This window comes from Papaver somniferum, unplaced genomic scaffold (assembly GCF_003573695.1).
Source record: "Papaver somniferum cultivar HN1 unplaced genomic scaffold, ASM357369v1 unplaced-scaffold_80, whole genome shotgun sequence".
NCBI lineage: Eukaryota > Viridiplantae > Streptophyta > Magnoliopsida > Ranunculales > Papaveraceae > Papaver > Papaver somniferum.
The window spans coordinates 863,356-889,403 of NW_020650971.1; the positions used below are offsets into that span (position 1 = coordinate 863,356).

Sequence of the window (26,048 nt, forward strand, 5' to 3'; positions counted from 1 at the left end):
TATTCAACTGCACCACACGATTTAGAGACCAATTCTAAAATTTTGTTTTAACATTTTTGCAAAACGTATAAATTGGTTTTGTAGTCTCGTGCATCATTTTGGGATACAAAATTGTAAGCTTGAATAGATAGCTACTCTTCATTCGTAGGTCCTCTCAATATGTCAAGAACGGTAAGAATGGTGATAATGGGTAGTTTCGACTTTTAATTAACACTGGTTAAAAAACTAGAAAAAAGTTGGTCAAATTTGAAAAAATAATACTACCTCCGTTCCTAGGAAAGAAGTACTATCACTTGTTCATTTTAACCTAAAAATAAATCAAATTGAAAAACCAATAATAATTCTTTTTAGCAACTGAGGGAATAAAATCTTACAAACACGGGATCTATAATCTTTTACAAATGAATTACCATATTAGTCCTCATATGGTTACAAAAACTATCTTTGTGTGATCTATTTTTCTTCTTTGATAACCATACAAACTAATGGCTTGTGGTTCTTCTACTAAGATTCCTGGCATATGCATTCCACTCCTTGAAGGATGTACCCTAGTTAGCAATTCGGAGTACAGGTAACAGTTCGGGACAGCATACGTACGGGAATTATACGGATTCGGATAGGTCGGATTCGGTTAAAAATACGGTCAACGGTTCATTGTTCGGATTGTAGTTCGGAACGACATACGTACGTGCATACTCGTTTTATGAATGTGAGTTCGGCACTTAAAATTCGGCTTACATATATGATAATTGATAAATATTATGACCTTATTACGAGACTAATTTTATTTATAGTAAATGACTTATAGGACGGAAAAAAAAAGAAGTAAACAATTTAATCACATAAATCTATCATAAAACGAGTTTATATACTTTTAAACAAAAATCAACCCATAAAACACTAGTTAAACCACTACCAATATAAAATTTAACTAAATACTTGTATTTAAATATAAAGTATATACAAAATCAAATAAAAACCAATCAACAGAACTCTAGTCAGAAAGTGGAGTTCTAGTTCGGAAATACCATTCAGATTCGGTCAGTTCGGATACGTTCGCGAATCATTCGTGAGGTCCATATAATCGCGAACTAGGTTCGGAGTTCAAATAGTTCAGAAGTATCATTCGGATTCGGTCAGTTCGGATATGTTCGGGAATGATTCGGAGAATTACTAACTAGGGGATGTACATAATGTTTTCGGAGACTGATTTTATCCATTTTTTAATTCATCAATTTCCTCCACCACCATCGGACTTGTAAAAATATGTTTCTCAATTAGTGAACCTCTTCTTCAAATTTACAGACATTGGAAAACTTTGAATTGAATGAATTTGTAACTTAATAAATCTTTTAAACCTGCTCGATTGACATGCATGATCCATCTATTTTTATTAGCAAGCAAATTTCCGAAAACCGTAAACCGTTGTATCGGACAACTATATAAGTAACAGTCATAAGTCATATACTACAAATAAAATGACATCCCAAGTAAATTACAACGGGAGTGATAACTTTTCCTATAATCTAGAAGCTAAAAACTAGGTCATTTAATTTTTTATAAAGGTATCAATATGGGTAGAATAACTCTATCTGATGTTTCTTGATCTAAGTGATAAACTCTACAATATCAAGTGAAATGGAACTAAATATCCCATACCCTCACCGAATCATTCGCGAAAATTTATTCCCGACTCATATGCCCGTACCGTCCAATACAAAATTATTCGCCAATAAAAACTCCGCACTCAAGTCGTGAACTTTGCTTTTTCCGTTGTGAAAACTACAGACAGACCCATTTTACAGATGCTTCCCACTGTGAAACCTTTGCTCAAAAAAACACAGGCGCGCACCCATTTTCTACGACAAAATATCTCCCAAACCCATAATTTCTGAAATTATGTTTCAGTCTTTTTTCTTCTTCTTATCCGATTCGTATCTCCCTACTGTTTTCGTCTTAGTTCTTCATTGGAGCTTCAATTCACGGGTAAATCTCAACATCTTCGTATTTGGGGGTTGAAAGGGGATCTGAGCATCATTTTGAGCTTCTGCAGTTGAACTGAAATGGAGACATGAAGGATTGATTGAAGCAGCGATGACGAGAATGGATCTGTGGTGTTTGGGGGTTGAATTTCAAGCCAATTGTTTCAATTCTCTCAACAACAACGATTGAATTTGGGTGTGATTGCTTGTGGATTGATTGCAGGTGGTATAATTTGGGGTCTGTTGATTGAAGAACTGGTGTTGTTCGATGATTTGACTTAGGGTTTCTTCCATTGATTCATGGCTATATACGAGAAGTTTAAGCAACAGATTTTGGGGATTTTTGAAGTTAACTGAAACGGGTTTTATATGGAGTTGTTGGATAAATGAAATGGATCTGTTGGGGTTCAGTGTGGTGCTCGATTGAGAGAGAAATTATGAAGGTAATGGTCGTGTTTGCAGGTCAAATTGGTGTTGATTTCCGTCGAGTGTTCTCTGGATATAGATAGAGTTTGGTGGAGTTTTGGTTATGCCAGAAAACCAGCTGAAATAGATGCCACTGTTGCTGTCAACTGGGGTTTTGCTGTGTCCTGAAATTGGAGGTTTGTATTTGAAAAATCAACAGTACCTGGCAGAAACTAAAATGGGATTCTGGGAATTCTGGTTTTGAACTGAATTGGGGGTCTTTGGTTAATTGAATTGATTCCGTGGAGATGGGTTCTTACCCATTTTTGTTCTTGATTAAACAATGGTTGTCGACTTGTCGGGCAGAATTGCAAACACAAATGGAGTAGACTCGAGCTTCAAAGCCACTGGTGGTTGTGCTAGACAGATCTTTAGACGTTGTGAACACGAGGAGTTGAAAAAGATGGTGTCTGTCCTTCTCTACTACATTGCTGATGGAGACTGGAGTGAGCAACGAAGAGAGACTTCGGCATTTCTGTGCTTCAGAGACCAAGTCGAAGATGCAATGAAGCTGTAGCGACTCGATGGGTGATTGCAGGCAGCAGTGGTCTACAACAACAACAACAACACATATTTTCGGAGGATTTTTGGATGTGGATTAAAACTGGGTTCAATTGAGAAGTGGAGGAATGTGATGATATGAGTGCTACAACAAAATGTCTATGTTATTAGCTATAGATTGTATGGATGAGTTTGTGAAAAAGGTTTAATTGCAGATGATGGTGTAAATACATGAAAGAAGATGATGGTGTAAATACATGATTTTGACCAAGAGCCCCCGAATAACTGAAAGATAATGGTTTGCGTGGGAATTAATGAAACATGAAAGAAGATGATGATGTGGTTATGACTGCATAACATGTCATTCAGTCGAGAGACTGTCTGCATAACATGTTATGCATTTGTGAAAATGGATGCATAACCTGTTATGCATCTACAAAATTTGTTGCATAACTTGTTATGCCGTCCAGAAAACCTGCATAACCTGTGATGCAGGTTTAATTGCAGATGATGGTGTAAATACATGAAAGAAAATGATGTTGTAAATACATGATTTTGACCGAGAGCCCCCGATAACTAAAAGATAATGGTTTGCGTGGGAGTTAATGAAACATGAAAGAACATGATGATGTGGTTATGACTGCATAACATGTCATTCAGTCGAGAAACTGTCTGCATAACATGTTATGCATTCGTGAAAATGGATGCATAACCTGTTATGCATCTACAAAATTTGTTGCATAACTTGTTATGCAGTCCAGAAAACCTGCATAACCTGTTATGCGTCCGAAAATATGGCTATATAATGCATTATGCATCGAGAAAATAGATGCATAACCTGATATGCATCCGTAAATATGGATGCATACTGCATTATGCATCAATTTTTTATATGTACGGCTAAAATCAACCAAAACAATGGTTACATAACTTGTTATAGATGCATAACTTTGTTATGCAGATACATAACTTGTTATGAAGTCGAAAAAAATGGTTGCATAATTCGTTATGCGTCTGCAGAATGTGTTATGCATCGTTTTTGTTGACTGCATAATGGTTAAGTATCAAGTTTTCAAAAAATTTCCCTAAAATAAGGATCACCTCCGATTTTTTTGTTAAAAACAAAAATTTGATATTCTTGTTTGTACTCGTTGCGTAGCTCTTTTAAAAAGATTTCCAACGATATAAAATTTGTAAAATTCTAAGGCGCGGATTTTTAGATATGTTATGTCCAAGTTGCGCTGCCAATTATATCCCTGAAAAAGATAGTATGCATAATGAGTTATGCCTGAAAAGATAGTATGCATAACCAGTTATGTATTGATTCATATAATTATGGGTGTCACGGTATACAAAATTAATTGTGGGCCTGAGAATGAGAATATTATTTTTTTAGGTCTCCCCCTAATTTCCCCTTTTCCATTCCGTATTGAATTCGTGCGAATTACTTCGGCCCATTAGTGACACCCATTTAATTCTGAGTAGATACTGGGCCTACAGTTTAGGGCATTTTCAAAGCCGAACGTCTCTTTCCCTTCCTTTTTTCCAAAAATAATCGAAGTCATGACGTCTAACTCCTCGTGAGGGGATTAATCCCACTGAACCAAAGCTTTGTTTGTGCTAAAATCAACATGTATCTGAAATATATACTACTTTTAGTATAAAAATGAGTCCCCAAATTCTGACCAAGGTATTTTCATAGTATTTAATTATTTATTTATATTTAATACATAACGAATTTTGCGTTCCGAACTCATATATCTAAAACGAATTATACACGTACTATGACGTTCCGAACCATCCCGAATCACGAACCGTTAATCGGCTTTTTAATCAAATTTAACTTTTGTAAATTCGAATAATACCCGTACATTTACCGTTTTATATGTATGTCGAACTCCGAATTGCTAACTAGGTCCCACACTCACGGTCCATACGTGCCAAAGAATCTGAAAAACGTACGAGACAACTTCGATATTGACACTAGTTACTAGTTGAATGAATGGTTTGTGGTTTAAATAAATTCATTTTTCCAGTCCAAAAAGGAGGCTTGGACAGCAGACTTATTTTTCTAAGTCATGAGAAACGCGACAAGATGTCACATCCTTTTGAGGGACGCATCCCAAATTAAAAGGGCATGTCCCATTTTTTATTTTTCAGGAAAAACTTAGATCAAAGTCTAAGATGCCAACAAAGTGGAAGCAAACTGCCACTCCTCCTCCAAATATTGTTTTTACAAGCCATAACGATTAAGAGTATCCAAATTTTAGAGTCTATGAATAATTTTAGAGTCTATGAATAATTTTAAGCCTAGTTAAAACAAAAGTAATTGGACGAATTCTGTTGATAGTGTCTTGTTCTTCACTTTTCACATTCAAAGCAATGGGATACGAATATGCAGAGATGACACGTCCAACTTATAATATACATGGATTCAATAAAGCAGTCACAAAACCAAAAGGAGAAATTGTATACGAATATTACTAGGAGAAATAGAAACAAAGATAACACTATGTGTGATTGATATAGAATCACCATACAACATGTTATTGGGAAGGCCATGGGTGCATGCGATAAAAGCTGTAGCATCAACATTGCATCATCGCATCAGATTCCCAATTCCAAGTGGTGTAGGTGAAATTAAGGGAGATGTTATGAGTGCGAAGATTTGCAATCACACAGATGTAAGAAATTATGAAGGAAGAGCAAAGAAGCGAAAAGATCGTTAGAGAAAAGCAAAAGAACTAAAAAAGGAGGAGGAGTTTCGGATATATATGATCAGAGCAAAGGAGGGAAAAGGAATACCAAATGAAGCACCAGCGAAGGAAGGTGAACAAATTAAGGAAATTAAAGAACCAACACCAATGAGAGAACCAAAAGAAAATTTTACTGCAGTTGAACCAACGAAAGAAATAAATGTTGGATCCGCAGAGGAGCCAAAAATATTAAAAATAGGAACTAAAATGGATAAAGAAGAAGGGGAGAAAACAGTAAACATCTTGCGAGAATATAACGATATCTTCGCATGGAGTATGGAAGAGATGCTAGGAATAGATCCTTCTGTCGCATGCCATAAATTGGACATTAACAAGAATGTAAAGCCGTTCAAGTAAAGAATATGGAACATTCCAATTGATTATCATCCTCAAATAGAAACAGAGTTGCAGAAGATGCTGGATGCAGGAATTATATGAGAAGCAAAATATCCAGAATGGATAACAAACATGGTAGTCGTACCAAAAAAGAGTAAGGGGATAAAGATCTGCATAGACTTCACAGATTTAAATAAAGCATGCCCTAAAGACAGTTTTTCTTTACCAGATATCCCTCAAATGGTAGAATCGGCATCGGGAAATGATAGAGTCATGATGCTGGATGGATATAAAGGTTATAATCAAATACCTTTGGCTGAAGATGATCTAGAACGTACTTTTTTTTTCGCGCAAAGAGGTTTATACTGTTATACGAAAATGACGTTTGGCTTGAAGAATGCGGGTGCGACATATCAAAGAATGGTAGAGAAAGTATTTGAAAAGTGGATAAATAAAACATTAGAGGTCTATGTAGATGACATGCTAATTAAGAGTAAGGAGGCGAAGGATCATGTTGAAGATTTGCGAGAAATATTTGAACAGATGCGACAATTCAATATCAAAGTGAATCCAGAAAAATGTGTCTTTGGCGTGTCATCAAGAAATTTTTTGGGTTACATAGTGTCCAAGAAAGGAATAGAAGTTGATCCAGAAAAAGTACAGGCAGTTAGATATATGTCACCCCCTGCAACGGTGAAAGATGTTCAAAAATTAAATGGGTTGATAGCTTCGTTGGGAAGGTTTATCTGGAGTTCTTCGGATAAGTGTAAACACTTTTTCAATATATTAAAGAAAGGGACCAGATTTGAGTGGATGGAAGAATGTGATAAGGCATTGCAAAGCATAATTACTTGGTGAATTTATCCTTTATGCAAAAAGCGAAGCCATGAGAAGAATTGTTACTCTATCTAGCATCAACATCGCATGCATTAAGTGCAGTATTGTTACGTTCAGATGAAGGGATAGAAAAACCAATATATTATATAAGCAAAACATATAACTCAGCAGAGAAAAATTATTCAAAAATTGAAAAATTATTCAAAAATTGAAAAATTAATTCTCGCATTGGTGTATGCATCATAAGATAAAAGTATTAACAAGAGTACCAATTGAAGCCACAATGAAAAATTCAAAAAGATTAAGAAGAGTTGAAAGGTGGAATGCACAATTAGGGAATTACGAAATTGGTTATGAGATTTTATCTTCACCAAAATCACAACTCATCGCAGAGTTTCTAGCAGAATTTCCATTAGAAAAAGATGAATATGTCGAAGAAATGATGGATGTGGAGGAAGAACTTGGGAACCTTAATGATTTATTAATTGAAAGGAATTCAAATAGGTGGGAAATATTAGTAGATGGATCATCCAATGGAGAAGGCAATGGAATTGGTATTGTATTCATTTCACCAACTGGAGAACGAATGGCTTACTCATTCAGGTTGGAATTTGCATCCACAAATAATGAAACTGAATATGAAGCAGTGGTGCATGCATTAAAGCTATCCATTGAAATGAAGATAGAAGATGCGCGAATAACTAGTGATTCGAAGTTAGTAATTCGTCAGATAGAAGGTAAATATAATATCAGTGAACTACCGTTGCAAAAATATAAAAAATTAGTCATGGATTTAACGGTGCGAATTCCAAGGATAAGTTGGAGACACATGGGCGGAAAGGACAATAGACTCGCAGACGCATTGGCATTTATACCTTCCATGTTGGTAGATCCAGTTGCAAGAGATATTAAAACACAAACACTCTTTTTACCATCTATAGAAAAAGGAGAAGACACACAAGAAGATGTGATGCTAGTAGAAGATACGGAAGGAGAAAATATGAGTGAAGATAAGAATTGGAGAACTGAGATCCATTTTTATTTAGAAAAGGGAGAAGTACCAAAAAAATATATTAGAGGCACATAAATTAAAAAGTCGTGCGATAAATTACGAATTAAGGGATGGTGTGCTTTATAGAAGATCATTTCTTGGACCTTCGCTCAGATGTCTTACACGTAAAGAAGGCATAGAAATCCTAAAGGCATTACATTATGGAGATGCTGACAATCATAGTGGCGGAAGATCACTCGCATACAGAGCAAAGATACAAGGATACTATTGGTGGTACATGCATAAAGATGCAAAAAAAGTTTCAAGGCGATGCGAAGAATGTCACCGTCATAGAAAAAAGATACATGCACCCGGAGCAATGCTAAATACGTCATCAAACATATGGCCCTTTGGAAAATGGGGAATTGACATTGTTTGACCGTTCATACCAAGAACAAGACCAAAGAGATACTTAATTGTCGCAACAGATTACTTCACAAAGTGGATAGAGGTAAAAGCGGTTCAGCATATTCGAGACAAGGAGATATTCATATGCATTTTTGAAAATATTATATGCAGATTTGGCATTCCTGCATAGCTGGTATCGGATAATGGGAAACAGTTTGAGGGCGAGAATATAGAAATGTTGCTCAATGCGTTCAAGATTCAAAGTGGAAAATATACTCCTTTATACCCACAAAGCAATGGACAAGTAAAAGCGACGAACAAAACGATCGCAGATAATTTGAAGAAGAAGTTAGAAGGGCATAATAAAGGGTGGTGCGAACAAGTAAACAATGTAGCATGTGATTACAGAACAACAAGGAGGAAAGCGACAAGAATGTCACATTTCTGTTTGACATATGGGGTAGAGGCAGTGTTACCAACAGAAGTCATTATTCCTACCACAAAGAAAGAAGCTTGGGATAAGAATCTAAGTGCAAATATAATTTTAACGAAACTTGATGATCTAGAAGAAGCAAGAGAAGTCGCTTTACATCATATGGAAAATTATCAAAGGAGACTAGCCCGAGAATACAACAAGCGTGTTAAATAAGAGAGTTCCAGCCAGGTGAATTAGTGTTGCGCAAAATTCCAATTTATCAAAAAGGAAGAGATGGGAAATTGGAAAATAAGTGGGATGGACCATATATAGTGACCATATATAGTGAAAAGAATAGTTAGAAATGAGGCATATGATTTAATGGATCCGATTGGAAAGAATACAGGTTGCAAGATAGATCGCCCATGGAATAGGTTATATTTGAAAAAATATTATCCATAGGAGATTACGATTGGAACTGCACAGTTAAAACGTATGCGAAGTTAACAATGCGAGTTTTCGTTTTTAAGATTGATGTAATGTTTGAATTCAATAAGTAAATTTGAAAATGACTTAGAAATAAGAACTTGAAGTAAGACCTTAATAAAAGGCAATAGAAAAGAGGCGGGGAATCCGAATATGGCGTGCAACCTAGTTCACATACATGCAAGACGCAAAAAGTAAGACCTAAAGCACGTCATAATTTGGGTAAACCTGGTATGCATGACTTAAGGGAAAGAAACACCGACCCTGGAACTTGAGTCATGGAGATTTGGGGTGAGAAAAATGGGAAAGCCCATCCGGGAAGAGGTGTCTTAAATTTCCAGTCTAAGTTTTAATCTTAGATTGGAAAACCAAGGTGAGAAAGTCTCTCCCAAGGAGTGCAGAAACTCGATTATGGCGCCAAGGTACACGGTTGAGTCAAGAGTGCCCGGGGCGTCTGGGGCGTACCTTACCACTCTTGACAAGTCTTGACTATGATGCACTCGGTCTGAAGATACCCCATTTAGGGTGCGGTCTCGTAACCATAAACCCTATAGGTAAAGCAAAAAGAGACTGCGAAATCAATTGGTTGTTGGAATTACCGGATGGGAAGAGCCATAATCTTAACCCGATAGAGGTAATCTTCCTTGAAGGGGCAACCAGATGGGAAGATAAGGACGACACCCTCCATTAGGGAGCTGAATTATGTCAAAAAAACGTAAATGTCATGAGACTTTCTGCTCGCAAGAGTATTTAGACTTGTCATATTTATGCAATAAAAACCTGAAGAGGCAATAATACGAGAAAAAGATAAGATGAGATCAATGGGTCGGTACACTACAGTGTAAAGACCTCCTACGATCTCGTCGCACAGAAAAATTAAGGCAAGATAACACCTTTACATAGGAAGGAAAATAAGACCTCAAGAGAAAATTTATAAATTAATGATTGTTTTGCAGAACAAATCATTAACACTAACAATTTGCACACTTTTTTTTTACAAGAAACATAATAAGAGGCAAGTATGGGAATTGAAATAACAAATTATTATATTTCTTGCAACAAACAAGTCTAAAGCGTATAAAATGGAAAAGAGAATTCGAAGAGAAAATAAAAAACAACCAACAGTTACATCTTATCCATCCAAAGACTTTTCAGCATCAGTTTGTTGACTTGGATTCTCCGTTTCAACATTAGCTTCACCAGTAGTCTTGTCCTTTTCAAGCAGATCCTCTTCACACTCTTGATCTTTCTCATCATCACTTACAAATTCATAGTCACTATCCGATTCAGGATACTTTTCATCTCCGCTTACAGTAAGAGGAGGAATGGTTACCGGAGGAACATAGTAACTTAGAAGAACTCCGCTAACTACAGATTGAGCATTAGCATGAGCTTTGCGAATAGCTACTTTTTCAAGATTTCTAGCATTGATCTCCAAGAAATTTTGAGTATATGCGAGTCTTCTTCGCGCTCTGTCTCGAGAAGAAGAAAGAGAAAATTCAAGATTCGCACAAGATGATTCCAAGGACAAACAATATTTGCGAATTTTGGCTAGGTCAGATCTCACCTGAGAAATAGTGGATTGGTGCGATCTTTCAGAATCTGCAAAAAATAATATAAAATCATAAGTTAGGGATAAAATTTGCATAAGTAAAAAGGAATGAATAAATGGCGAGAATGATAAGACAGTCAACCCTAGCTGACTACCTTCGCAGAATTTAGAAAGAGCAAGGGTGTTATTCTTCATATTTCCCATAGCTTTGAAAAAATCATCACCAACTAAACCATGGAGACGGGATCGAAGTTTATTTTCATCAGCAGAAAGAGACTTATTCTTTTTCTTAAGGGCATCATGGGAATGCTTTAATTGATTGTATTGTTCTTGGAGCTGGTTCATCTTCACGGTCAAGTTTATCTTACTTAATTTTGATAATTTTTTCATTCTGGGTCTTTAACTCTTTGAAAGATGTTTCATGTTGGACTTCTAGTGAACGAAGAGTTTGAGCTTGATCTTCATTTACTTTCTGAAGAATTAAATATTGATTGAAGAACATCGCTTCCTTCTTTAGAAAGGAATGCTTTTCCATGGAAAGAGTATGATTTTCTTCTGACAAAGTTTGACGTCTTAAATCAGCATTAGATAGCAATTTGGATAAATGGGAAATCTGACCATCAAATACATCAATCTCTTGAACAAGATGGTTATTTTCATGGGTTAGATTTTTAATGTGATCAAGAGAATATGAGTGTTGGTTATTTAATTGGTTTAATTGAATCTGCAACTCTTTGTTATTCGCACAAGTGTCCTCATCAAGAAATTGAAAGGAGAATCTCTTCATGAGTCGCTTGTGATTTAAATCTTAAATAAACGTATGAAGAAATTTAAAAAATGCGGATAAGCGAAGAAATGAATTATAAGATAGGATAAATAAAAAGGTGAAAGGTACCTCTAAGTTCTTCGTTCCGGTTGCGAAGATTTTCAGAATCAATATTTTCAATTTGGAGTTGTCCCCTTAGATTATTGACTTATTGAAGTTCCCCTTTCAACCTACTGATTTCCTTTTTTAAAGAAGCATTTCATTGCGAAAGTTCCAATTGGGTGCAACTGGAATCAAAATGTCTCTCGGCGAGAATCATTCGACGATGAGATTCCTAAAGAAGATATGAGATAAGAGACTAAGGTATCAAAAATAAAAAGAAACATATGAGAGGAACTTATCAAGATGTCTAGAGCGACATGGAAGCTTGGATCAATTTGAAAATGGATCTCATCTCTAGCATCTTTATCTGTGGGAAATTCGCGAGGATCAGCAGTAGAGGATTGGGCAGAGTTGATGATATCAGACAGAGTTTGAGAAGCAAATTTCACACTATCTAAAGTTTTCTTGTTAAGAGAAAGGGAATTTAACAAAAAAGGAGAAGATAAAGAGGAAGGACCAGAAGCAGAAGGAGAAGAGATAGTGAAATTTGTGGGGATAAGAATGTCAACATCATTTGGATGTGAATCAATATTTATAGATGAAGAAAAAATTTGGTTTGCATCCAATAAGTTCGCAGAGGAAATAGGGGAAATACCTTCCATCCTTTGATCAACATGAGTCTCTTTTTCAATACCTCTTATCCCTTGATCAACAGAAGATTCCTTTTCATTAGGAAAAATCTCTTCATAAGTAACAGAAGTGTTCGCATCAAGAAAATGATCATCAGCATGAACAGTTGATATAGGAGTGACGCTTTCTATACCAAATTCAAGGATAGAAAGATTTGATTGAATGACAACAAGCTTGCGAGGTTTCTTATTCTTCGGTCCTTTATTACCGCCAACATTACGTTCGGATGTCTGCGACAACAAAGCAGATAAGAAATAGAGGCAACAATATTGTTTAATAAAATTTAGATATTTCTAAATTCTTTGTTGTGTGAAGACTTTCTCTTTTGGGATTCTTTGTTTTTGTCAACAGAAGAAGACTTAGGGTTTTGAGTAGTTATTCTGAGAGCACTTGCAGAAGAATTTTTCATGAAAGAAAAGAGTATGGGAATTAGGTTAATCAAAGAAATAACAATTAGAATCAATTAATCATGATTATCAGAAGATAAAAAGGCTAAGTTTGAAGAGAGAAAACAAACTTTGGGTTTAGATCCATTGAAGCAACAATAGAAGAACATCAACAATAGAAGAAGAACAACAACAGAAGAACAGTAGCAGTAGAAGAATAATGGTGGCGAGAGAGAGACAGTAAAAGAGAAAGAATTTTGAAAGATAAAAGGAAGAGAGGAAAAGATTATTTTTATTAATAAATAGATGAAAAAGATGACCAGTTATAAACAGTTGGAGCCAATATAAAAAAGAAAGATCGACACACGTGTACAAAGAAGGCTGGAATTTTGGAAGAATGTCGATAAGGTAAAATCTGAAATAGGCCTGTGCAATATTATAAGATGAATATTTCTCACATCGCACACTTTAAAGAGTGAAAGATATTAGAAGAGGAAAAATGTAGGAGTAGAATATCGCACATACCTTTAACTATGCGAAGTGAATATTATCTAATGTAAGCGAGGACTATCGCACACCACAAAATCGAGATGACGCATCGAATGATGTCAGCAGAGTCACGAGTAAAGCATGATGATCTATGCGAAGTATAGTCTGTGCGAGAATGAGTGATTGTATATGAGTGAATGTAACACGCAGAGATTCCGAAAATAATGGATCTCTTAGCTGTCATCCGCTATGTAGGATCCTATATAAAAGAAAGAGTTTCTTACTTGTAGAGGGAGATCTTTTAGTGTGTTCTAAACAGGAAATTAGGAGAGAGAAAGTTTGTTTGGAGAGCAAGTAAAATCATTGTAATATCTTGTAATCAATTCTAAACCTAAATAATCAATAAAGAATTCATTATGATAAATTAGAAGCTTGTCTAGATATATGGGGGTGTGGTTGTAGGATTTCCTGCAACTACGTAACTATTTAAGGATTGGATTAGATAATAAAATGTGAGTTGCAGTGAAGGTAGAGTTACTATGTATAAAGGATTCTGTCGATTGTACTACACTACTAGTGCAAAGTGCATTAGACTTCCCACCTTTGGTAATGCTAGTTCAAAAGCCCACAATTGCGTTAGGAAAAGCTTGAATATAAGTGTTGCTTAAGCTATTTGAAATTTATATAGAAAATCATTTAATTTAGCTCAGTTTGCAAGAATAAACGAATACAAGTTATGGTGTCAGTTCTCTTATTCTTCGCACATTTATTTGGCCTGGATTCTTGTTTTTATATGCTGCTGTCTTAGATAGAACATTTGAAGAATCCGCCGTGTTGCCACTAAAAATGGCAACCAATTAAAATTCATAACAAAATAGGTTACAAAATTCATATCCATCGGATGTCTTTAGCTGAGATGAAATTAGGATGGTCGGATACAATGTTTGTCTCTCAAAATATTCTCATCCGCCTAAGCTCAAAACCTCTTTTGTTTTATATTAATATAAAGATATATCAGATGAGTATATATATATTGTTTGTATCTTTATGTAAAATTACAATCTTTTTTTCTTTCCTTATCAATGCAGTATAGACATTCAATTATACTAATACTAATTATAACGACTGTGTCCCGGTCCAAAGGTTCCAAAGAATAGAAAACAAAGAAGATCGCAAGAATGTACGTGTCGATTTTGATTTTGATACTAGTAGAATGAATGGTCTGTGGTTTTAATGGATTTCATTTTCTATGGAACAAAAAAGAAACTTGGAACATAGACTTTGTATTCTAAGTCGTGAGGAACGTGACAACACTTGCTCTCTTCTCAATCTCTCTTTATAATCCAGTAATTTTGTTTAAATTCAAGTGATATCAAAACTTTGATTAGTTTCTAATCAAAATTGAAACCCATGGCGGCTTCCTCTTCTTCTCATAAATATCTAATGACTCTATTATTAGTGTTCTCAGCATATACTCAGGAATTAAATAACTGTGATGCATTCCAAACTTTTGGCTTTGATATGCACCACAGATTTTCTGATCAAGTTAAAAGTATTATGGGTAGTGATAATTTACCGGAGAAAGGTAGTCTAGGGTACTATGCAGCTATGGTTCATCGTGACAAAGCTTTCCATGGTCGTGCACTTGCTGAAAATGATGATGACAATTCTCAGTTGCTCACCTTTTCTAATGGAACCGAGACTCTTCTTCTTTCTTCACTTGGATTGTACGTCTATTGAAAATTAGACTAGTATCATATATATATATATATAATTAAAAGATGTCTGTATTTTGTGAAATGCAAAGTCCACTAAATTCTACATTTAATTTATAGTTCTAAATTTACTGCATACCAGCGCATCTTAGACGGTCTTAGTTAACGTTGGTGATTATTTGTACTGGATTTCCTGTTAATTTTTGTGGCAACCTTTCAGCCTACACTATGCTTATGTTTCACTGGGGATACCAAGTAAATCGTTCTTGGTTGCACTTGATACCGGAAGCGACTTGTTTTGGGTGCCATGTGACTGTACTAGCTGTGTTCGGAACCTTGTGACAAGTTATGGAACTGTATGTTTTTTTTTTTTTTTTTTAATTTATATATTCTTAAATGTTTATATATATATATATTTTAAATTTTTGCTTCTTACAAGTTCGTGTGCTGAACAGGAATTAAATTTCACAATTTACAGTAGTAACTCATCAACGACGAGTAAAGACGTGTCCTGCAACAATAGTTTATGTGTCCTCCAAAGAGAATGCAGTGATTCATCTAGTCAATGCCCTTATCGAGTTGAATATAGAGATAAAACATTTTCTTCCGGAGTTTTGGTGGAGGATATCTTGCATTTGACAGTAGAAAATCATGAGCCAAGAGACATAAATTGTAGGATAACATTTGGGTAGGTTTTCATTACTGGTTCGATAAAAATTTAAGTTCGAACTTGCACTGGACTTCTTGAATTATCCTAGCCTATTGTCTTTTATTTCATGCGTTCGCAGAAGCGGTTGTAATCTGACAGTTACAAATATGCTTCGATTATATAGTTGTGGTCGGGTTCAGAATGGTTCGCTTTTGGGCACTGGAGCTCCCAATGGGTTATTTGGACTTGGTATGGGGGACACATCCGTTCCTAGCATTTTGTCTAGGGAAGGCTTGATTGCAAATTCTTTTTCCATGTGTTTTGGATTTGATGGGGTTGGCAGAATTAATTTTGGGGACAAAGGCAGCTCAGACCAAGATGAAACTCCATTCATTCTTCCGCAGTGAGTAACCTTCATTTCTCATGTTCTTATACATTTAATGCAGAGTTCAGTATTTTGTTTACAAAAAACTTTTTCCCAGGCGAACACGGCGAAGGCAAACACATTATGAAGTTAGGGTGACTCAGTTGAGTGTGGGGAAAAATCTAAGTGACCCGTTGGATTTTAATGCAGTTTTTGACTCCGGTACTTCATTCACACACTTAGATGATCCAGCATACAGGGCTATATGCGAAAGTGTAAGTAGTCCAAGTAACGGATTTTATTCTACTCCAGCGAAACCCCGAAAACATAGATTGCATTTGGGTTTGACATAAGACATGCAATATTTGCAGTTTGACTCACAGGCTATACATAAACGGCATTCTTCTGATCCCGGGATTCCCTTAGAATATTGTTACGATTTTAGGTAGGTTCCTTATTTTTCCATCCATTAACCCTACATCCATTCCAGGGTCAAATTATTGCTCACTCTCTCTGAACTATGCAGTTCAAATACAACTGAATTGGTTGTACCAAAAGTGAGTTTAATCATTAAAGGCGGGAGGCAGTTCAATGTTCATGATCCAACAGTCCTAATTACTGATGGAGTAAGACTTTCCAGATCACCTTTTAAAGCTGTCTGTTGTAGTTAATCCAAATACTTAATCTGTTATCTCCTAATGTGCAGACCACCGTTATTGCATATTGCTTGGGTGTTGTCAGGAGTCCAAATGTAAATATCATTGGTCGTAAGTGATCTACTTCTTAAACTTTATTTTATCACCGCGAGTTAACCCATGCAAGAAATGAAGGGGTTTTGGACCATTTCACCCCTAAAAAATTCACTTGAAAGAAAGGTCAGATACATCCTTTCACAACTAGCTAAGGGCAAGTCAACCGAGTCGGTCTCTAGTTGCTGTTTTTCCACTTTGGATGCTCCGAACTTCATCTTTTCTCATACATGTTTTTCTCGTAATGCAGAGAATTTTATGACTGGTTACCGCATTGTCTTCGACCGGGAGAAAATGGTATTGGGCTGGAAGGCGTCTAAATGTGAGTATAATTTTTTCAAAGACGATTCGATTTCAGTACTACTGCCATCATGCTAGCATATCACTCATCTTACCTTTTTTCCCTTGCAGGTTATGAAATTTTTGATCCAAGTACTCAGCAAAAAAATCCTGCAATTCGAAAAGAGTCACCCCCCACAATAAATGTCCTACCACTTTTCGCCTCCCGTGGAACTCCTAGGAATGGTTTAAATTCAGGGATTCCACAGTTTTCAGTAGGCAAACCACAAAATATATACCTCATGATCATGGTATCGTCACTTTTCATGCTACTTCTCCTCATTTTACGAATTGTTCCAACAATTCAGATGCTTGATCTATACTTTTCCTTTTCAAGCGTTAATAATCCCTGAACAACAGCAATCGTAATATTTGTTTACCAAAAACTTATTACATGTATTCGACTATGTACATATACAAGTTAGTTCAATAAGTGATCCAAACGAAGAAGTGATCAGTGTGATTCATAATGGTGAACTATTTATGCATGAAACCAAACCAAGTATAAGATCATCATAAAATATTATGTCAAAGTAAATTTGAGGAGAGCACATTTTACATCAAAAATTCAGACCATGAAATATAAATAAATTATTATGCGAACCAAAACTTGTTGTTTCCAATTTTGTGTATATTTTATCATCCTTGACGGTCCTAAGAGCTTCTCCAATGGAATATACGTGAAGGTAAATGTCTAGGTCCACATAGGACATACATTCATTTTCTCTAAAATTGTTCTCCAACCCCAATTTCTTAATCAATGTAAAGATGACATGACTCAATTTTTGTTAGACATTGTTAAGGTGAATGTCGAGTTTTAGACATTCACCTTGACAATGTGAGGCTATCCTAGTAAGGTTTTTGCTCACTAAAATTAATTCAAATATATTACATAACCCTTTTTAGCTCTAATAAAATCAAAAAGTTTCTAAACATAAAAAATGCAATTAATCCATAAAAAATCACAACCAACACCATTGGAGATGATCTATTTTCCCCTCTAAATTTAAGGAGAAAATGATATGAGGATGTCTTGTTTGTGTTGCCGCCTAGAAAACACACACCACCATTGGAGAAGCTCTAAACCTTTTTGATTTCATGTATGACAATGCAGGGGTATTGGGATATAAAAAAGCTGAATAATTTTGGCAGCTTACAAATTATATACGTGGTTGGTTACTTGAGCCTACAAAATACAACGACAATCTAAAACATTGCATAGTCCATAAACGATTTACCGAAAGAATCCCTATCAAGTGAAATTTAACTTGGTTGTCAAACAGAAAGACGAACAATAGATTGCCTCCTGCATCTTGGTTTTGGTGGTAAGTTGAGAATTACCAACATACGCGTGTGGTTGGTCCCTTCAATGGATATTATGAAAAAGCAACCGAGTTGATTAAGCAAACTAAATATAAGAAAACTTTTGCAGTAAGAAACCGTAAGCCACCGAAAACTGTCACACCAAAAAAATAAAATAACAGATGATGATATGGGGAAAGAGAATGCCAATTCCTAAAAAACGATGAAAATTATATGTAATAAATTATGAGTATCGATGGATCATCGATTCAAGAGAAATGAAATGGGACAAGAGATTTAACGTGGTTCGGTCAACTCGACCTACGTCCACGGAAAAACCCCGAAGAGTGAAATACTATTGATCACCTGTTTTGATGTCACTGGGATAAATTACAATTACAATGACATTCTTTATTTATAGAGAGAATATGTAAATAATTCAGATATTATTTTATTCTAGAGAATATATCTTAATAAACTAGAATATCTCCAAATTAACTAGAATATAAAAAATGTAGGTAATTAATTAGATATTTTCATTAACTAAAAAATTACCTAAATTACACAAGATATTTTATTCCTGGAAACTTCATTTGATCTCCGTCGATTTTCCTTAATGCTTAATCTTTGTCGATCTTCTGATAGCTTGATTAAATCTTGACCATTTCATCTTCAGCTTGACAACCTCGATATTCATCTCGGTATATATTCTAACATCCCCGCAAGTTGAACACGGAGAGAATCAAAGTGTTTAACTTGAACACTTATTTAACGACCACAACTCGATTTGAGAACCATATGGTGAAAAAAATATGATAATCTCATCAAAAACCAGATATGATGAGTAAGCTTGATGACATAAAACCACAGTATGTAATGAATCACTGTGCCAAAACAAAAAATGATATCGGTGAAAATGATTTGAGAAAGCAGTTTGAGCGGATCTCTCCCCTCTGATACCATAAAAAATTATGAGTATCGATGGATCATCGATTCAACAGAAATGAAATGGGCAAGAAATTTAACGTGGTTCGGGCAACTCGACCTACGTCCACGGACAATACCCCGAAGGGTGAAATATTATTGATCACCAGTTTTGATGTTATTCGGATGAATTACAATTACAATGACACTCTTTATTTATAGAGTGAATATGTAAATAATTAAGATATTATCTTATTCTAGAAAATATATCTTAATAAACTAGAATATCTCCTAATTAACTAGAAAATAGAAAATGTAGGGAATTAATTAGATATTTTTTAACTAGAAATTACCTAAATTACACAAGATATTTTATTCTTGAAAAATTCATTTGATCTCCGTCGATTTTCCTTAATGCTTAATCTCCGTCGATCTTCTGATAGCTTGATTGAATCTTGACCATTTCATTTTCAGCTTGACAACCTCGATATTCATCTCGGTATATATTCTCACAATATGTTGCTTGTGTAATCTTTCCCACCTATACATGAAGTAGTCATCAAAGGTGAAGCACCTCTAATTGTACACTGATGACCTATAAATTGTTGGCTTGACTAGCTAAAGAGCCTTTTGTTTCTCTCTGCCTTTCTAATGAGACTTAGTGAAAATCCTGAAATTAGACCATAATCGAAATATGTATTACAGAACCAATTAATAATTAAAACGAAGTAACTTAATATGCATGTCAGCATTATTGTATAGAGCACAGCCCGCCAACGACCCTCAAGGATCACAAAAACGACTGATAGGCTTGAGTTAACATGAAAACATCGAGAAACGATAGTTACCTTAATTGTGTATTGGTTTCCATACCTAATGCTTCTTTGAAGAGCCTGTTATTACCTTAATCTCATGTTCTTTTCATCCTTAATGCTTTTGTAAAGAACCTGCTGTACGGAAAGAGATTTGAAATTTTAGCATGAATGTATGATAACATCAACCCCATTGCAAGACCAATATCTTGGACCACCAAGAAAGGGAAATAAAGAAAAAAAGTAGGAAGCGAAAATACAGTTAGTATCTCAATCCTTACCAATTTTCCATAGCCTCAAAAGCTGTTCTTACATTTTCAAACATACTCAACCACCATTTTGTCTCCGTTTTTTACTCTGAACATGCATTCAGATTAAATTTTCCTTAACCCTTCTTGAGACTTCAATTGTATGATGATTTCCAATAAGTTGGCAAAATGATTCTAATTTTTAACGTTGCACTGAAAATAAAACAAATAGATTAAAAAACTATTACGGGATTATACACATGGAAATAACTGCGGTTCCTAATAAGATATTTTAACAAACTCTAAAGTCAACGGTTTATTTGGTAAGGAACTAAAGAGAACACAAAAAACTCATATTTTTTTTTTGATCCGTAAAGAATTTGATACAAGTGAGTTTCGAACTCAGGTCACTAATATCATCATCCAATGACTTTACCATTGTAGTATAGTCACACCGGCAACACAGAAAACTCATTGATAGAGAACATTCTTAAACATGGTAAATGTTTGAAAGAACTGATATAAGTGTGTTCACCCAAACTAAAATTTGTCCATTTCATTCTTTATGAAACGGAGTTGTCAAGAATCTTTGGTACAAAAGAAGTAATCTCTGAAATTTTAACTAAACCCATTGTAGTTATCCACCATTTGTTGATAAAGATGCAATGATATGGTAGTGATATGTAAAATTGCGATCAAATGGTTTAACCATTAACATCTAATGAAAGCAACCACGCTCCATTGAATCAGAGAAACTAAGACATCTTACCTTTTCAGGGTCTCCAAAATCTTCTCGTGAAAATTATTTAAAAACAAACTTTTTTCGGTTTTTTCCTGGTCTTTCTAATGATTACTGGCTTGCTTTTTGTTTCTCCGACACTTTATAAAAATTGGTAGGTTAATCTTTACTCTAAGATGCAACTTTGAATGGCATTAACAACCTTTTTTGTTTCTCCAACACTTCATTGAATTGGTACAGTTAATCTTTACTTCAAGATGCAACTTTGAATGGCATTAACGACCTATCAAAACAACACCGTTTCTCTATACAGTTCATTTACGGGCCACTTTTAACAACAAACAAAACAATGGAAATTATCAACCATTTATTTAGCATACATAATTTGATCCAAAAATCCCCTTCAAATTTTGAGTTGCTAGTTGTTGGGATCCTAATCCCACATTAGTTAGATGGGGCTTAATTGGTAGCTTATAAGTCAATGGATTCCTTCATCTAGTCAACCGGTTTTCGAGTTGAGTTCTACCCATGGACTTATGACGAGTTTAGGGTCGGTGCCTGGTGGAGTATTCATGGGATAAAAGTATTCATGGTAATTAAAATATATTAAATAATAATGAAAATATCCAAGCATATTTTCATCTCATGAATACTCCACCAGTACCCTAACAATTGGTATCAGAGTCAACCACCGACCAATGCCCGCTCCGCGAAAGGGGTGACCTATAGACTAGATTAAAGTGTTGGGGCACCTATATATGGGCGTAGTTGTCACCCGCATTGAATACTGATAGGGGAATGAAACCGCCATAAGAGAAAGGGCTACTTTCGGGTCAGTGTCGATAGAGTGGGCCAACGAGGATGTTGGATCTGGAAGCGTGGTGGGATGTTGGGATCCTAGTTCCATATTGGTTAGATGGGGCTTAATTGATAGCTTATAAGTTAATGGATTCCCTCATCTAGTCAATCGGGTTTTTGAGTTGAGTTCTACCCGTGAATTTACGACCAAATTAGGATCGGTACCCTAACACTAGTCAGGCATCTCCAAAGTTTATTACCGTACGTGGGGATGCTAGTCTGGCATGCATCATCTCCTTTCACAGTGATCTTCTTGATTCTCCATCTGTGCGATATAAATAATACCAACACGGTTATGTAAAAGTGGGCGAAATTTAATTAAAATTTATAAATGAGATGGATGTATATTTCACCTGGTGTCAAAATGCATCCGGATAAATTGGTATCAAAAAGTTGTTGTTGCGGTGTTTTGCACCGATCCGTCAAACATGTACAGTCGTGAATGGGTCTTCATACTATTAAGTATTGGGAAAATTAGGGGAGACCCCAAAAAAAATATTCTTATTGTCAGGTCCACAATTAATTTTGAATACCATGGCATCCATAAGTATTTTTGTGACACCAATAATTATCCGAAATTATTAAAACATGTCTGCATGACGGTTTATGCATCCCCATGACGTGTTATGCATACTATTTTTCAGGGATAACTCGTTATGCATCCTAATTTTTTACGGATATAATTGGCAACGCAATTTGGATATAACATATCTAAAAATCCGCGCCTTGGAATTTTACAAATTTTAAAGAGAGCTACGTAACGAGTACAAACACCAATATCAAATTTTTGTTTTTCATGAAAAATCGGAGGTGATCATGGTTTTAGGGAAAATTTTCGAAAGCTGACTGCATATTCATTATGAAGCCTCCAAAAAAGATGCATAACACATTATGCAGATGCATAACGAATTATGCAACCATTTTCTCCACTGCATAACAAATTATGCATCATCTATATAACAAGTTATGTAACCATTATTTTAGTGCGTACATAAAAAATAGATGCATAATGCATTATTCTATTTTCTCGATGCATAAAAGATTATGTAACAATTTTCTCGATGCATAATACATTACGCTTCCGTATTTTCGGATGCATAACAGGTTATGCCTCTATTTTCGCGACTACATAACATGTTATGTAGATATTATTGTAGGTGCATGACAAGTTATGCTGTCTTTTTTTTGTGGGGTTTAATAGTGATAAAAAATTTGTTGCATGATGTATTATGGAACTGTTTTCTGGACTGCATAACAACTTATGCAAAAACTTTTGTACATGCATAACAGGTTATGCAACCGTTTTCATAGCTGTATATCAAATTATTTAACAACATTTCTCCATTTTCTCTGTCAGACCAACAATCTCTCACCGCATCCATAACTAGCAGACTCCATTACACCTTCAACAAATGTCTCGCAGAATTAAGAGAGGATTCTCTTGACATGGAATGTATTGAAACTACTTCATGTCTATCCAAATGACTTGATGTTATTTTAGGCATTTTTGCAAACACCCTTTGCACATTCTGTTGGTAATTCAAAGACAACAATTTTGCAGTTGGATGAGTTCTCTTTAATCTGCAATTTCACATTCATTCGTAACCCATAATTCATGTTCTTTACAAACTCCTCACTTCTTTCTTCTCGACTTCAAATCTCTTTATGGCAACACAAATCAATCACAAACAACATCTTCGACGAAAATTGTTGAAGAAACTAACCAGGCTGTGTGATTTGAAACAGTAAAAACACAACGAACGAATACCATACAACCTAAATCCTTCTCAGATTCGATTACAACAGCCACAGTTATCTTCTCAACCACATCAATAGTTTTTCGATCTGATTTCAGATCACATTTATCTTCTCAACCACATCAATAGTTTCTCGATCTGATTTCAGATCTATAGTTTTGGATTGTAGAAACTAAAATTAAAAATTCGGGGCGCGTGAAGATATTCAGTAAAGAAGAAGAAAAGAAATTGAAGAAGAAATCGTGAACAAATATAATTTTAGAAAATATGGGTTTGGGAGTAATTTTTTCTCCAAAAATGGGGGCGTGCCTGAAATTTTCCGCGCGTGGATTTCTCAGTGGAAAAATCTTGGAAAATGGGTCCCACTATAGTTTTCATTTAACTATTTTCTGTGTGATTCTTTCTCCATTTGTTTTGAGTGTGAAATAGTTTTTTCCCGTACCGATAATTATTTCCTTTTAACGAAGCTTTTTGGCTCCGTGACTTTTGGAAGGAATCGAAACACGTCATGAACTGTTTAGAGAATATAGTGTTGAACATTATAGATGATTGGAGGTGTAGTAGGGTGTTTTATCCTGTAGATATCCGTCTTGTGATGGCTATAGCATCACTCTTGAGTGTAGCCGGGCGCTAATTTCTTAAGGGCAACGTGTTGAACACGTGACTCACTCTGTTTTTCCAAAGTATTTCCTTGTTGTTGTTGCGAATATCTGGAGAGCTCGTTCGTTTCATCAAATCGATCACTTCCATTATAAAGGAGCTAAGTATCAATAACTTTTGCTTAATTGATTTTTCCTTGTTTTTGATTATTGCACCCAACAATCTTAAGACATTAAAATTTTTAATAATCATGGATGTTAATTGTAAAGTGAAAAACAAAAAACGAATTTTTGGTCAGCTGTATCTTAACCTAAAAGGAATTTCGATGAACCCTTTTGACCTAATGTAGTTAACATCTTGATAGTTACGCACATAAAATTTCGGAATTTTTGGAGTTGTAAAAGTATTTTTTTGATATTTTACAAAACAGAGAAACGTTTTTGAAAAATTCTGACGAGCAAAAATTTATTGTTGATTAAATTCTTATTTATGGGGTAACCATGAGTTTTTTGAAATGGAGATTCAAACGAAGTTTCTAAATCTAGACGTTATCTTCAAAACTCATATTTAACTTTCCTGTTCGAAATTGTGGTTTGTGAATAAAGGTGTCATCTGCAAGGGACATGGCTAATAGGCGCATGTGGCTGGAAAAAAAATCTTCCAAAGCTGGCAAAGGTGAGGACATCGAACGCAACTCTAGGCATAGTCTTCATAAGAAAGGTATGTTTCGTAAACTTGAGTATAACATTACTTTAGTTAAGGTGATTTTTATGTTTGTAAATTCATGGCCATAGGGCAGTAAATTGTAGACAACGTAAAAAACCTTAATACATAGAAAGTTAATGCCAATTTAATTAAAACAAACTAGAATGAGTTCAGTGGTATGATGTCGGAAGTTATTTTAATAATTAATGTGAAAGATTGGTGGGTGGACTTTGGAGCCACTAAGCATGTTTGTTGAAACAAAGACTTGTTCACCTCCTATTAGATAATAGGGGATGTCGAGAAACTCTTTTTGAGTAATTCATCTGCAATAGAGGTTGCATAAAAGGAAAAGGTCGAGCAGAAGCTCATATATGTAATATCTCACATTGAATGAAGTTTTCATGTTCCGAGCATATGCAAGATTCCTGTATCTTGTTCTGTTGTAGATGGAAAAAAGATTTAAGATCTTAATTGAATCTGGAAAACTTGTTGTAACTAGGCGTGATTTTTTTTTAAGCAAGAGTTATTAGGACTGTGGGTCTATATAAGCTTAACGGAAAACTGATGAAATGAAAATAATTGATTCTTGTGATTTCTTTGTGTGATTGAATGTTCTGCGTGGTAGACTTGGAACCGTAATCTTTCTAGTCGATGCATAAACTGGATAGCATAGACTGCGTACCCAAATTTAGTTTGGATTTTGAACACAATAGTGAAATCTGTGCAGAATCAAAATACGCTATAATACTTTTTAGCAAAAATGTTCAGAGTAATTCTAAGTCCTTAGAATTAATTCAGTTAGGCCTAGTTGACTTTAGTTCAACCCAAAACAACTGTGGTAAAAGATTGTTTATAATTTTCGTAGATGATTGTACGAGGTACTATCTTGTATACTTGTTTAGGGATAAGGATGATGCCTTAGAATCCTTAAGATGTATAATCTTGAAGTTGAGAACCAATTAGAATCCTTTAACATAACAACCTTATCCTTAAGGAGATGATAATTGCCATGTTGATTAGTTCAGGATTACTTGCGGCCTTGTGGGGGAAGGAAGTCCTCTTAACTAGTCTTTCCTGAATAGAGTACCCTTTTAAGGATCAGATAAAACTCCATATAATTTATGG

The 26,048-nt window shown here is 35.2% G+C and overlaps 1 protein-coding gene across 1 annotated transcript; it reads left to right on the top strand.

Moving 5' to 3' along the window:
• Positions 1 to 14,557: 14,557 nt before the first annotated feature.
• Positions 14,558 to 17,448, top strand: LOC113345070 (aspartyl protease family protein 1-like). Its single transcript, XM_026588936.1, has 10 exons — positions 14,558 to 14,889; positions 15,098 to 15,233; positions 15,333 to 15,565; positions 15,711 to 15,929; positions 16,009 to 16,165; positions 16,262 to 16,335; positions 16,417 to 16,516; positions 16,597 to 16,657; positions 16,890 to 16,961; positions 17,051 to 17,448. Exons 1-10 carry the CDS (start codon positions 14,573 to 14,575, stop codon positions 17,329 to 17,331), a joined length of 1,650 nt encoding a protein of 549 aa, XP_026444721.1. The 5' UTR covers positions 14,558 to 14,572; the 3' UTR covers positions 17,332 to 17,448.
• Positions 17,449 to 26,048: the final 8,600 nt, after the last annotated feature.